This window comes from Gastrolobium bilobum, unplaced genomic scaffold, assembly GCF_033153095.1.
Source record: "Gastrolobium bilobum isolate Gb01-03AN ecotype WA unplaced genomic scaffold, APGP_CSIRO_Gbil_v1 utg6668, whole genome shotgun sequence".
In the NCBI taxonomy this organism is placed as follows: domain Eukaryota; kingdom Viridiplantae; phylum Streptophyta; class Magnoliopsida; order Fabales; family Fabaceae; genus Gastrolobium; species Gastrolobium bilobum.
In genome coordinates this window covers 410,544-424,791 of record NW_026898778.1, presented here as the reverse complement: position 1 = coordinate 424,791, position 14,248 = coordinate 410,544, and the positions used below count along the sequence as shown (strand labels likewise).

Sequence of the window (14,248 nt, the reverse complement as noted above, 5' to 3'; positions counted from 1 at the left end):
GGATTTATATTTTTCTAGAATAAATTGTCATCTCCTTTACAGGGGAGAGGATGAGGAATAGCTGAGATAAGACTAACAACTTCAAAGTCAAAAAAGTTAGCAAGAAGATTAGAATTCCACGATCTTGAATCTCTTTAACACAGTCAGCTACCAAGTCAATAAGTAGGATGGGATGAGGGTGCTTTTTAGCAACATCTAGCAACCTGGGTACCTCACCAATGCAATTTTCAAGCCAAAAATTGATCTTGCAACCATCACCAACTTGCCATACTAATCCCTTCAACATTTCTGGCCAGATTTTACAAAGATTTCTCCATAGTGTTGAATAATAGGATTTGCAAATATGAGGGTTGGTAAGATCGTTATATCTTCCATATTTAGCAGTCATAGTTTGCGACCACAGTTGATCGGGAGAATTTAGAATAGATCAAACCATCTTGTGGAGGAAAGCTTCGTTTTGCTTATTTAGCACCATTATACCGAGGCCACCAAGATTCTTAGGAGAGCAGATTTGGCCCCAAGAAATAAGGTGGGATTTTTTCTTCGCATTAGAGTCTCCCCAAATGAATCGCCTTTGAAGCTTTTCAATATCCTCACAAACACCAATAGGAATGATACCATTTTGCATATAAAACATTGGAATGGAGGAAATAATAGATTTAGCCAGAATAACCCTTCTAGCCATAGAGAGGTTTTGACTTGCCCAACCATTTAATCTTTTATGAACCTTATCCAAGATGTCCCCATAGAGTCTTCTGCTGACCTTGCCATGTTTCACTATTGCACCCAGATATCTACTAAGATTTTTAGTGGAAGGAAAACCACTAATATTCACAATTTTGCCATCCAAATCATCACCGACATTTCTTGAGAAGAAAATATTGGATTTTCCATTATCCACCCTTTGACTCAAGGAGGCCCCAAACAGATTTAAACAATCCATGACAGCAGAAATTTGGTCCTTTGAAGCTTCACCAAACAATATAATAAGCAAGTGAGATATTTTAGGACCACTTTTTTTAGCAGACATATAAGGGTACACTTCTTACTATGGACAACATCAACAATAATGTGAGAGAGTTTCTTCATACACAGTGGAGAACCCAGGAATTTAAATGAAGGAGGCAAAAATAAGAAGACCGTTAGTATAGACATAAAATACAAATAAAATTGCCAAGTCTAAAATCCTTCATTTATGTAACTTTTAGAATCACCATTTATGCCAAACATTCCCTGTATCGAGGCGTACATTCCCTATATTTATCCATATTACGTTAACAAAGGTTATTGTGATTTCTTTTGATTTTATAAATAAACATTAAATATTAGAATTCTTATATTTTAACATTTCATATTCAATTGTTCTCCTCACTGTATAGTGTTGTGTACTTTATTTTATTCTTTTAAAGTTTGGAAAACATTCATGTACATGCCTTGTTGCAGTGTCGTAGCAGCAGTGGCATCCTTTATTAGCATTCCTTGTTTTGTGCCTGTTTTTGTTGTTTCTTGGTAAACGTTGTAGTGCCTGCTTTGTTTAAGTGTTGCTGCAGAGATAGCATGCTTTTTTACCACTTCCTTGTTCTGATACCTATATGGTTACAATATTGCAGCAAGGGTAACACAAAGGGAAAATAGATAAAATTCATAAAACATATATAAATAATAAAATTTTAGGGGGGGTGGTCCACCCTAACCCCCTAATTCTGCATATGTCCATACACATGACATAGATGTAGGGTGAAATGGAATCACCTTTTCTAAGGCCTCTAAAGGGAGTTATGGATCTGGTTTTGCCACCATTCTAAAGAACATAAAGCAGAGAGGAGGAAATGCATTTCATGATGATATCAATCAAGGTTGTAGGAAAGTTTACCTCTTCAAGCACTAATTTGATAAATCCCCAGGAAAGACGGTCATAGGCCTTTTCAAGATGAATTTTTATGGCATAAAAACCCTTTTTTACCTCTCATACATCTCATAGAGTGAATCATCTCTTGAGCAATGATGATGTTATCCTGAATGTGTCTGTTGGGAATAAAACTCACTTAATTAGGGGAGATGAGCTTTTGCAAGATTGGTTTGGGCTTGTTGACAACAATTTTACTAATACCCTTATAAAGGACAGAGAAAAGAGCAATTAGTCTAAGCTGACTAACTTTCTCTGGTTTGGGGATTTTAGGAACAAGAACCAACAAGGTCTTATTAACCAGCTTTATGTCTTTCAGGTTATTCCAGTAGTGTAGAACCGTTCCATAGTTTGCCAACCTATAATCTCCTAATTCTTTCGAATAAAGAACGCAGGAAAGCCATTAGAGACAGGAACTTTCAAGGCACCCATCTTGAAGAACGTTTTATGAATATCTCTATGATTCTTGGTAGCTGATAAATAATCCAGATCTTGCTTATCCAGCTTCGGCCAAGAAGAGACATGCCAAGTTCTGAAGGGGATATCTTCAAGGAACAATTTGTTGTAAAAGGGAAGAATCAGATTAACAATGTTTTGTTTATCCCTCAACAGGTTACCAGCATCATCTTTAAGCTCCAAGATTTTGTTTTTGGATCTTTTGGAAATAATGGTTGTATGATAAAATTTGGTATTTCTGCCACCATCCGCTATCCAATTACACTTAGCTTTTTGGAACCATAAGCTTTCTTCTTCTTCTAAGACTTCATTGATCTCTTTTTGTAAGGCTTGATCTAGATACAATAACAGATCATCTGTTAAACCCCTCTTATTAACCTACAGGTCATGAAGATTTTTCATATGAGCTTCATTCTTGGTGTGGATATTGGCAAAGGCATTTTAATTCCAGAGCTTAAGAGGAGCAACGAGATTTAAGAGGGAATAACATAAGCAAGAGTGAGAATCACACAAGTTTTTGATAAAGGAGGGAAAGTTGATATGCTCCTGCCAAGCAACCAGAAATTTGAAAGGTCAGATTTGGGTTGTGGTCAGAATTGAGTCTAGGAAGAGTTCTAGCAGAGGTATCAGCAAAGGCAGTTCTCCACTCAGCATTAGCATAGACTCTATCAAGTCTCTTATAGACGCTATCAAGGTGAAGACACTTAGTACTCCTCCAAGTAAACTTTGAGCCAGTGCACCCAATGTCCATAATGTGACAGTCATTCAGAACTTCTATGAACTTGATACACCTAGATAGATTCATAAGAGCTCCACCTTTCATTTCATTAGCAGACTTTATTTCATTAAAATCCCCCATAACAGCTCAAGGGGCAGAAATATAACCACTTAATCTTTTGAGGTCCAGCCAAAGGATTGATCTTCTCTCAGATAAGCATAAACCACAGTCAAAAGAAAAGTGGATCTATTTTTAGGGGAGCACTCAACATTAATGAATTAACTAGGCTTTTCAATAAGTCTTACTGAGAAGTAGCCATCCTTTCAAAGGAACCAAATACCACCCGTAAAGCGTACGGCATCTTCCACCAGGTGATGATTAAAGCCCAGTTGTTTAATTTTTCTGAGGGCCTAAACCCCACTAATCCAAATCGTTCAAGAATAACAGCCAATCCAATCCTGTGGTTGTTGATGAAGTTTCTCAGGATATTATTAGAAGGCTTCTTAGCCGCTCCCCTCCAGTTCCACACAAGAAAATTCATTAAAAATGGGTTGAGTTCCCAAGATTAGTAAGAACTTAGGGACTTATAGTCTTTGCAGCATCCATCTGATCATTAGTCAACTGATCTAACTCCATACCATTAGGTGTGCTACTCAATAGCAGACCAAGAGTAACATCACTGGTAGGAGGGTCATCTTTATCAAGAGAATTAACTTTGTTCATCACAGAGACATTAAGGGAACACAAATGATTCTGCGGAGGAGAATCAAATATAAATATTTGATTTTGAGGAATATAGTTGACCTTTGAAAGAGAAGGACTGGTAGGAAGGGCCTGAACCACTTTATATTCAGACAACAAAGAAGTAGGCTTAGTCTCCCAAACACTGCCTTCAGGTCCTTTAGCAAGAGTTTACTCGGAAGAGATAAGAATGCTGGTAACCCCAAAACCAGATTTAGCTTTAGGTAAAAAGCTTTTCCCATAAGGTTTCTCTATAGCTTTAGCGTTGAACAACAAATTCTGCTTTTTACGAGTTTCAGAGAGGTTGGAGTTATTTGTTTTCCTTTGTAGCATATGTTAGACCCTTTATCTTAGAGGTAGGCTTCAGGTGATGACTGGCATTGCTACTTTTTTCCTTCTCCTTTTCAGATCTCGAAGGGATGGGATTTTTTCCATTAGAACGATCAGTACCAAAGGATCTTTTATTAGAAGGGTTACTATTCGGTTTACTGGGATGGGATTTTTCTTCCGTTGGACAATCATCCAAGGGCCTACAGCTTGGGTTTGAATAAAAGAAGGATGGGGATTCACATGCATGTCCCTCGTTTTAGGATTGACCGAAGAAGGTTGTTGTCTAATTAGGTTTGGGCAAGATTAATTATTATGCCCATACCTTCCATAATGAAGGCTAATGAGGTAAAGAACTTCATACTTTATCCTTCTTTTACCCTCTAAGAAGTACTCTCCTCTCAGAGGTTTTGAGAGGTCTAGGTCCATAAAAATCCTAGCAAATCTTCCTCTATCACTAATATTAGTAATCTTATCAACTTTGAGCACTTCACCTATAAGGTTACCTAGATAATTCAAGACAGGAACTTCAAAATACCTGGTAGCTGGATCCAAGCAGCAACTTTTTGAATGTTGGCACTCTTCGGGTCAAAGCAAGGCTCCCACTTTTGGACCACTAGTTAAGGACCTAGAATTATCCAAGGACCTCCCGTGATAGCCAAGTTCCGATCTTCAAGATTACAGAACTTAACAGAGAAGAAATTGTTCCCTAAGTCAGTTACCATGATAGCTCATGATTTCGCCCAGAAACCCTCAAGCTTTTTCTTCATGAATCATACTCCAATCTTCTTTCCCAGAAGCTGGACAATTAGAGCATTCACCCATGGTTTCCGCATCTGCATCTTGGCCTCCTTGGAGCAACTGATGTTGGTAGACCCATCTTCTTCAATAATGGTTTGAAAATCCCACTCTAACACCTCCCTTTCTATTGGGTCAAGGGTTTCATCCCCCTCTTGTTCAATACCTGACTCCCTCCCAGTTGAGATGCTCCCCAGGAATACCATCTTTCGTACCCATGGCTCGTGCTTAAGTCTTCAATTTCGAATCTTGATTCACTTCCAAGGAAGAACCCAAATTTGCTCCACAATTAGCTGTGATTGACGAAAATTCCTCTCCATTCTTAGACCGTTTTCCACTTTTCCTAAACCCTATTGTCGCATCCTAGTGTTTAGAATTTGAATCTTCCATCTTTGTTACTATTACGAAGAAGCCCTAGCAGAGAAAGAAAAAGCACACGCGTGAACAGAACGGCTTGTCAAGGGCGCGTTTCCTTATTTTTACTCTTCTTCCTACCAAATATGGGTAAATAATTTTCCCCACCCCACTTTCCTGGGGAAAAAATTCCCCTCCTACCAAACACCCCCTAGAGGTAGGGGTGTAAATGAGCCTAGCGGCTTGTCAAGGGCCCAAGTCTTGGCTTGCTTTAAGCTTGATTAGGTCTAGCTTGTTTATTAAATAGAACGAGCTCAAGCTTTAAAAAAAACTTGTTTAGCAAACAAACTCAAGCCTAATTTAATATGGTTTGACTTGAAAGCCCGTGAGCTGCCCCGATATGTTATTATAATAAATAATATATTTTTATGTCACTAAATCATTAACCCTATTTTTGTAACCCTGTTTTTTTACTATTATCTTTAAATCCACAAGCAATTGACCAGACTCAGGTATTCTTTCTCTATTTTTCTTTGAAGATTATAATATAATAAGCTTTGGAGTTTGGACAGCTTAGGGTGTGCATGACAACCTTCCCGGAATCAATGTTTTTTAATTTCTGTTCCCGGGAACATAAAGGGATAAAATACTCGTTTGGTAAAATCGATTTATTTTTTTGTTCCCGGGATGAACCGAATTAATTTTTGTGCTGGGGAACAGAAAAAAGAATCAAATTTTTTTTGCTATTTTGTTCCCGGACAAAAAATGAGAAACACTTATTTTTCTCAATCACTCTCCACCACTATCATTGTTATCATCACCATCGTCATCCCGACACGACCACCGCCACCATCTTCGCCGTCGTCAATGTACCACCAATGTCGTCGTCGCCACCACCACCACGATGTCACCGCCACCATCACCACCACCACCACAACGATGTCATCGCCACCACCATCGACACCAACCACCTCCACCATCATCGCAGCTACTGCTGTCACCACCACCACCACCATCATCGCTATCACCACGCCATCGCTACCACCACTTCCACCACTTTCACCAACCACCACTACCATCATCGTAGCCACTGCCATCACCACCACCATTATGCCCTTACCATGTCATCGCCACCGTCACCAACCACCATCGCTACAGCCACTGCTGTCACCACCACCACCATCGCCATGCCACCACCACCATCGTCACAGCCACTGCCATCACCACCACCACTGTCGCCGCAACCACTGTCGTCACCACCTCTACCATCACCACGCCATCACCACTGGCGCCGCCGCCACCATCGCCACCATTATCACCACCGCCACTACCACTACCACACCATATGAAAAGGAAAGTGATGATCCAAAAAAAATTATGCGTATAGGAATTATTTTTTATTATATTATTTGTTGTGTTATCAAACACATTTTTCATTCTCAGAATAAAAATAGAGCATGTTATCAAACAAATTTTTTTCTCAGAAACTGTTCCAAGGCACAAAAATAGAAAAGAATTGTTTCTTTTCAGAAACAGTGCCAGGGAACAGAATGGTTGTTATGCACACCCTTATTTTATTAACAATGAAGTCGTCGCAAGTTTAAGAAGAAATTTTAAAGGTTAGTTTATATTACATACTTCTCTTAAAATATTCTTCCCCACATTCTCTATTTCATGAGCTGAATCAATGTTTAAGAAGAAATTGAGAAACCCATTATTCGATCTTTAAATATATGTGGACCGAATGGATTCTATGATTGTTTTTTCCAATGTTAATAAACCGGGTCGACCCGGGAATACAAAAAATTGATGCATTTATAGTCTCAACATTTTAATGTATGTGAATTTGGAAAGAATATATTTTATCATTATAAATAAGTCAAGCCAAACCTTTAATTTTTTATAAACAAGTCAAGTCAAACTTAGAATTTAGCTCGTACCAAGCTAATGAGCGTCAAGAACAAAATATTTTTCATCGACTTAACTCGTTTAAGCTAAAGTTCGGCTCGACTCAACTCATTTATACCCGAGGCTACTCAATTAAATATTAGGATTTTAACTACCCAAAAAATAATGGATTTGATTTCTGAAAATGTGGAGTCTATTAAGACTTCCGACACTGATTGATATTAAAAAAAATCCACTTTGATGGTTCTGTAATTAGAGTATTTACTGCTAAATAAATTAAGACGTTGTAATAATAAAACATTGAAAGTTAGGGAGAGGTTATAATTACTACCTATTTTTCTTACTATCAAATCTTAACCGTTGATTTCTGCCAATCTAACGGTTATAATTTATTAGAAATTAATAATTATAACCGTTAGATTGACGGAAGTCAACGGTTAAGATTTATGGGGTGTATTGGATTAGGATTTTAAAAGACTTTTTGAGATAAAAAAATCTTATAGATTTTAAAAGAGTATTTGAGAGACTTTAAAGACTTTTTAAAAAACTTTTTTTACAATTAAGATTTCATAAGATTGAATTTTAAAGAATTTTAATAGAATTTATAAGATTTGAAAGGACAATATGGATTTATAAGATTTTAAAAAATCATATGAATTTTTAACAAACATTCAAAATTACAAGAGTCAATAAAAGAAGTTAACAAAGAAATGCAATGATATTAAGTAAAACGTAATATAATTTTCTCAATTAGTAAAATTCATGATAAATTTTCGTTTGGAATTTTTTGCAATTGATCTTGTAAACTTTGGAGTTTTTGTTCTACATGATGAAGTTTTCTAACCATATATCATATGAATGTTTTCATTGAGTATTCCAAGAAAATTTCTCAAATTATTTTCAATCCATACATTAAAATATTAAATTACTTTGAGGGTTTTGAAAAATAAGTTTTTAGTCATCTATTGACCCAAAAATTGTTTGAAATCATTTCCTATAGCAAATGAATTTCGTTCATGAATGTATTATTATGAAACATAGTGTTCATATTATAAAAGTTTCAATCTTTCTTTAAATTGATCTTGTTTCATTGATGTAAAATAAAAATTGGTTTGGGAGGTTTTGGTTCCCATGTTATTTTTCCACTATTTTATGTTATTTTTTATACAAAAATCGCACATTTTCGTACTTAGAAAAATCATGACCAATAGCTTGAAAAATCGTTTCTAAACATTCAAAAATTCTCAAAAATTGCTTCAAAATCTACTGTTTTTGAGATGAATTAGATTAAAATCTTGTTGGGTTGTTGTTTTTGGGTTGTTTTGTGATGAAAATCGCTCAAAAATCTATTATTTTTTATCTTCGATGAAACCGCTATGGTGAAACTCGGTTTTGAGCGGGTTGATTCATCAAAGGAAGTAGAAGACGTTGCAATTGAGAAATCTCAAGAAATTCTAGGGATTACGTGAGATTGTGAAAGAGACATCATATTTATATTTCTCACTAAAAAGTCTCACAAAATTCACACTGATGAAAAATTTGTTTTTTCTTTGTTTAAAATACTGATTGAATATCACATGATTTTTTTTCAATTTTTTAAATTCCTAATTAAATACCAATGAATTTTTTATCAAAAAGTAATTGATTAAAATTCTTTGAAATCTTAATCTAATTCTTTGAAATCTCAATCTAATTCTTATTAGTAAGAGATACTAAGAAAAAGAGATAGTAAATATAATATCTCAAAAAGTTAAGCACCTGTTTAAAAAAAGAAGAAACTCTTAGGTGCCTTTTAAAGAACAATGGCGGCGAACGCCCCAAATCCATAACCAAAAGAGAGACCCTGATTTTAGGCATTATGAAATGCGAGTTACCTCACATTTGTTCACGAACCTGCGCCCCAAATTCTTGTTGAATTTTCAAGCCCTACCCCTCTCTCCTCTCCCTTCTTCTCCATATCGTAAGTTTCTCTTTCCTTTGCATAATGCTTCGTTCCACTTTACCATTTTTTGGGTTTTTTAGGGCTTCTCTCTGCGATCCACCTTTTATATTCATTGTAAACCCTCATTTATATTTGATTCATTACATTAAAGTCTTTGATATTCATTTCCACTAGAGAATTTAATCACAGGAACTTGAACCTGACGTGCATTTTGTTAGTAAACCCAACGATAAAGGCAACGATTTCAATCAAGCTTTTTTTTTTTCTTATTTTAAACCAACCCCAGATGAAAATTTTGGATTTTTTTTTCTCCCTTTCGTTTTATCCTATATGTTTGTAAATGGGGTTTTATAAATGATATTTTTTTTTTTGGACAATTTTATAGGCTTCTGTTGCGATACGAAGAAGATGGGGTTATGATCCTGGGAATGTAATTGGAGAATTGGGGAGAAGAAAGGGAGGAAATCATACACAATGCCGTTATTCCCCTTGTGCTCGAGCTCGGAAAAGGTGCAGGATGAGGAGAAAAAGAGTAGGACTATGGTGTATCTCAATGTGTATGATCTTACGCCTGTGAACAATTATCTTTACTTGTTTGGGGTTGGAATCTTTCATTCGGGTATAGAAGGTTTGTCTGCGTGGTCCTTGTACTTCTCTTATTTGTCGAGTTTTAATTTTGTGCTCGTTGTGATAAGAAAATTAAATTTTGAACTTATTGTTATGGAATTGCTAAATGACATTGTGGTGCAATATTTTATTATTGAAAATAAGAGGAAAAGGGAAACACTACAGTGGTTATTGAAGGCATCGTTGTTATAATCTATAATATGAATGAAGTTGCTGTGTGTATTGATCAGCCAAAAAGAAAGGCATGAGAATATATTATCAGGCAGTAGGTCATCCACTCATTTATTGTGGTTTCTTGTATTATTTCTTGATTGGGGTTTTGTAATGATATGCCTTTAGAGAATAATGCGTGATGGTGAAAATAGGAAATATTGCTTAAAATGTTTGGTATATGAGGTTTTTCCGCTTTGAATATTATTCGGTCTTTAGGCTAGTGGGAACTTAATGTTCACAATGACACTTTATATCAGACATGATTGAAGTACATTGTTAAACATGGAAATGCGTCAAGTTGGAATGGTAAACACATTGAGAAAATTGTTGGTACTTATGACTATAGACTTTTTAGTTATCTCGAACTTACTCATTTGGGAAATTACTTATTTTTTTTTACTTATGGTTATGTTGGAATTTAAGATATTATTTTCTATTATTTTAGAGTTATGGTTAATCATTTGGGCATTTAATATAATTTAATATACCTATGAGATCTAATGTTTGATATTTTGGATTACCTATACTATGCAGCAGTTTGTTTAGCTCCTCTTTATTCAACGACTAATTCAGTTATTCAATTATTTTACCTTTACCTTTGTATTCTCTCCTTGCTCTGCTCTGCATTTTCTGTCTTCTCTCTTTTTAGCCTTCTCTTTCTTTTCTCTTGATGTTATTGAAAAAATTCTTTTAGTACGCATTGCGATTTGTTAGTTTTTGGAATTGCTTACATTCTTGATGCAATGCTGGTTTTATGATTCATAGGGTAACTTAGCAGTTCCATTGAGCATTGATGTGTCATTTAGGTATATTGGCATGCTAAAAGCTTAACACACACACATATCATTACATGTTCTTGCTCTTCTAATAAAATTTATTGTCTTACACTCTAACCAAAAGAGCTATACGTTCTGTCATTGAAGAGTTGTGGTTTCTCCACTTCATGTTTAGTGCCATCTCTTTAGAGTTGAGGCTGAGATTAAGATTTTGAAGTGCAAGGATGCTTCATGGTTTCTTCATTTATTTGTCATCATCCTTCAAGTTTAGGCTGGAATACATCATGATTAAATAACATCATTACGTACTATAGCTGGATACAACAGCCTTTTAGATATATAAATGCTAAGGTTGTTTTAAGAAAGTTAATGAATAATTCACTATATATCTTCTTGTGGTTATTTTAATCTACTATCAATGTCATCCTTCATCTTTCCTCTCTGAACCTAACACGCTACTTTTGGGTCATTACCCTTGTGCTTTATCTTTCATATTTGATTCCTTCACTTTAAGCCTGTAATTATCAATCTGAATACGCTAACCTTCTTAGTTATATGGTAATCTTCTTTTCTATTGTCCATGATTGAGATTCTGGAGTTTACATCATTGCGCTTTGATCTTATGTGTTTTGTGTTGCTGCTGGTATGCATCTTGCATTATCAAGTCCTGAATGATTGACTTAATTTTGTTGGTTCTTAATAACAATAGCTCATACAAACTGGTTTTAGGGTTTTCATTTGATTTTGTATTTGCTATGCGTTGTTCTTTTCCTAATTACTTCTTAGTTGATTTGATATGTTCATTGTGTTCCTGTATTATACTGCCCTAGACCATTTACCTTTTCTTGTTGCTACCTTTTCCTAGTACTTGTTTTGTCATTCCAAAACATAATCAGTTTGTATATTTTTTTCCTAAACAGTACTTGCACCTAGTAAAACAAGCAATTTATCTTGGATTTACTGTTTGAGTTAGATGAAATTACTGCTTTTGATTTAACTTAATTATGCTCAAAATTTGGATATATTTGGATGGTGATTATTGGTATTGTTTATTTACTAAAGGGAAAGGTTGTAAAAGAGAATCCAGTATGTCCACATTGAGCTTCAGTAGTATCAATTAAAGGTATAATCAACAGATGCATCAAAAGATGAGGACTATCATAAATTATACTTAGTAGGTCAAACCTGGGTGCCCATTTAATACTTGTGTTCAAGGCAGAAATGGAATTCCACTTCATCTAATCTTATATGACCTTAACACTGACATTTGTTTCTGAAAGAAATCTAATTCATAGTTTAATGTAACAACTTTGGGTATTTCAAGTTTCTAGTTACAAATCTTGACCAAGTTGTTGATTTGAAAAGTAATTTAGAAAGAGAACTATATCAGGAGCTTGGATGTACTGCTTTGCTGTTTTAATACCCTCTTAAACCAACTTATAGCTTATTGTTTTCATGAATAGTGCATGGTATGGAATATGGCTTTGGAGCACATGATTACTCCACAAGTGGTGTATTTGAGGTGGAACCTAGAAGCTGTCCTGGCTTCATCTTCAGACGGTCACTGTTGTTAGGCAGCACCGATATGTCTTCTACAGAATTTCGTTCTTTCATGGAGCGCCTTTCTGCAAAATATCATGGAGACACTTACCATCTGATTGCTAAGAATTGCAACCATTTCACAGATGAAGTTTGCCAACAGCTAACTGGAAAGCCTATCCCTGCATGGGTAAATCGGCTGGCTCGTGTTGGTGAGGATTCTCTTTGCTTGCTTATGCTGATTGCAGCGAAGCTCTAATTTGTCTTTTTGTCTGTGTGTACTATAAATTTAACATGCATATTTAGTATCCTAAAGCTTCATATTACCGTGGAAATAGGTTATGTCGGAGTTTGATAGGACTAGCTAGTTATCCTTACTTGCTTACAATTGGTCATTGCATCTACTAGTATAGTTGTAATCTGATCACATGAAGTTTGAAGTTTCAGGTTCATTCTGCAATTGTCTTCTGCCAGAAAGCCTTCAGGTTGCTGCTGTTAGACATCTTCCTGAACGTGGTACATATTCTGGTAAGATATGAAGACAACCATATTAGCCAATTGTGTTACAAACTTGTGTACTTCAGATTTGATTTTATTGGCTGTCCAAGATAGAAATATCTATTATGGATGACACTTAGCATAAGACATACCTACTATGTTGTGTGTCATTGTAGATGATGAGGGATCAGAATCTGATGGCTTTTCTGGGTCAGTTGAGAGTGAAGAGGAGAATTCCAATCACCATTTGCTAACTACACCAAATGCTGATGTCTCCTTTATAAAAGAAAAACCAATGACTCTGGCGCGGGACACCCTATGATTTTCATTTGTTGCTCCGATTATTGATATTATTGTTATTATTCTTTGTTCATTCTCTTTGCTTGTACCCTATCCGTGATCTTAGCTTGAATATTGGAGAACCAAAAGGCATGTTTTGTATTACAAAGACGATAGATTCTTGTATATGTCTTTGTATTGTTTCAAGTACGAACTAAATTAATTGTTCAGGTATTACAGGTAATCTGAATGTGTGGATTGATATCATGCTTTAGCCAATCTTAACTTTTTTTATTTTTTTGGTAGTTGATGATATGACGGCTACTATTTAATGCTAAACCTGTTGAAGTACGCTCCCAAAATAACCTAATCGATGTAAAATTTTCCATGCCCCCTAACTCTTAAAAAAAAAAAACTCTAGTGGTTTTTACCAGAATCATTTATCCCTTTATTATTAGTAATTTTAATCACTTATTTTTCCCCATGATTTTTTCCATCTAAATTTGTCTCTAATACTATTAAAAGTGATTAAAAAAAGTACATGGCAATAAGTGTTTTAAGAAAAAAAACAAATAATTGAGCCCAATACAAAAATACTTATTAATATATTAATGTATTATTAATTATATATATATATATATATATATATATATATATATATATATATAGCTAAATATAAGTATAACAAATAAGGATTCAAAGACCAAAGATATCCAGATGCATTTCAACATTATCCAATAAAAAAAAATTAAAAAAAAAAAGTAGGCTCATTTCAGTATGGAGCAGCATGAAGTTTTTTTAGTTATGCAAAAAACATATAGATTATGAATTTATTAATTGTTTTTCTTTTTTATGAAAAAAATACACTTAATTAATTGATTTGTGAAGAAAATAAAAAGATAAAGATTATGGCAATACCAAGCCTAATGGATCAGTATGGATATTTTTTTAAAAAAAATTATGATTAATTTGGTAGTTGAAATTCATTCCAAAAATAAAATATGGAAACAAATCAAAATTTTCCTAATATTACAGAAGTAGTATCTAAAGTGTTTCTCGCATGTTTTTATACCGAGAAAATAAAAAGGGAAAAATTCAAAAACTCAATTGCCATTTCCTTTATGATTTTTTTTATCACTTACCCCTTTGTTTGTTTGTTTTATTCA

At 34.8% G+C, this 14,248-nt stretch overlaps 2 protein-coding genes across 3 annotated transcripts; one reads left to right on the top strand and one right to left on the bottom strand.

The window, feature by feature from the left end:
* Positions 1-2,275: 2,275 nt before the first annotated feature.
* On the bottom strand, positions 2,276-3,221 carry LOC133284091 (uncharacterized). The gene is made up of 2 exons (XM_061481069.1): positions 2,874-3,221; positions 2,276-2,740 (listed from the first exon to the last, which is right to left on the bottom strand). Exons 1-2 carry the CDS (start codon positions 3,219-3,221, stop codon positions 2,276-2,278), a joined length of 813 nt encoding a protein of 270 aa, XP_061337053.1.
* Positions 3,222-9,045: 5,824 nt separating this feature from the next.
* LOC133284073 (deSI-like protein At4g17486) lies at positions 9,046-13,308 on the top strand. 2 transcript variants are annotated; one of them, XM_061481040.1, is made up of 5 exons: positions 9,046-9,168; positions 9,536-9,778; positions 12,230-12,517; positions 12,753-12,833; positions 12,980-13,308. In XM_061481040.1, the coding sequence occupies exons 2-5, from the start codon at positions 9,625-9,627 to the stop codon at positions 13,123-13,125; spliced, it is 669 nt and encodes a 222-aa protein (XP_061337024.1). In that variant the 5' UTR covers positions 9,046-9,168; positions 9,536-9,624; the 3' UTR covers positions 13,126-13,308. The 2 variants fall into 2 exon arrangements, with proteins under 2 accessions (XP_061337024.1, XP_061337023.1); XM_061481039.1 differs by having other exon boundaries at positions 12,747-12,833.
* Positions 13,309-14,248: the final 940 nt, after the last annotated feature.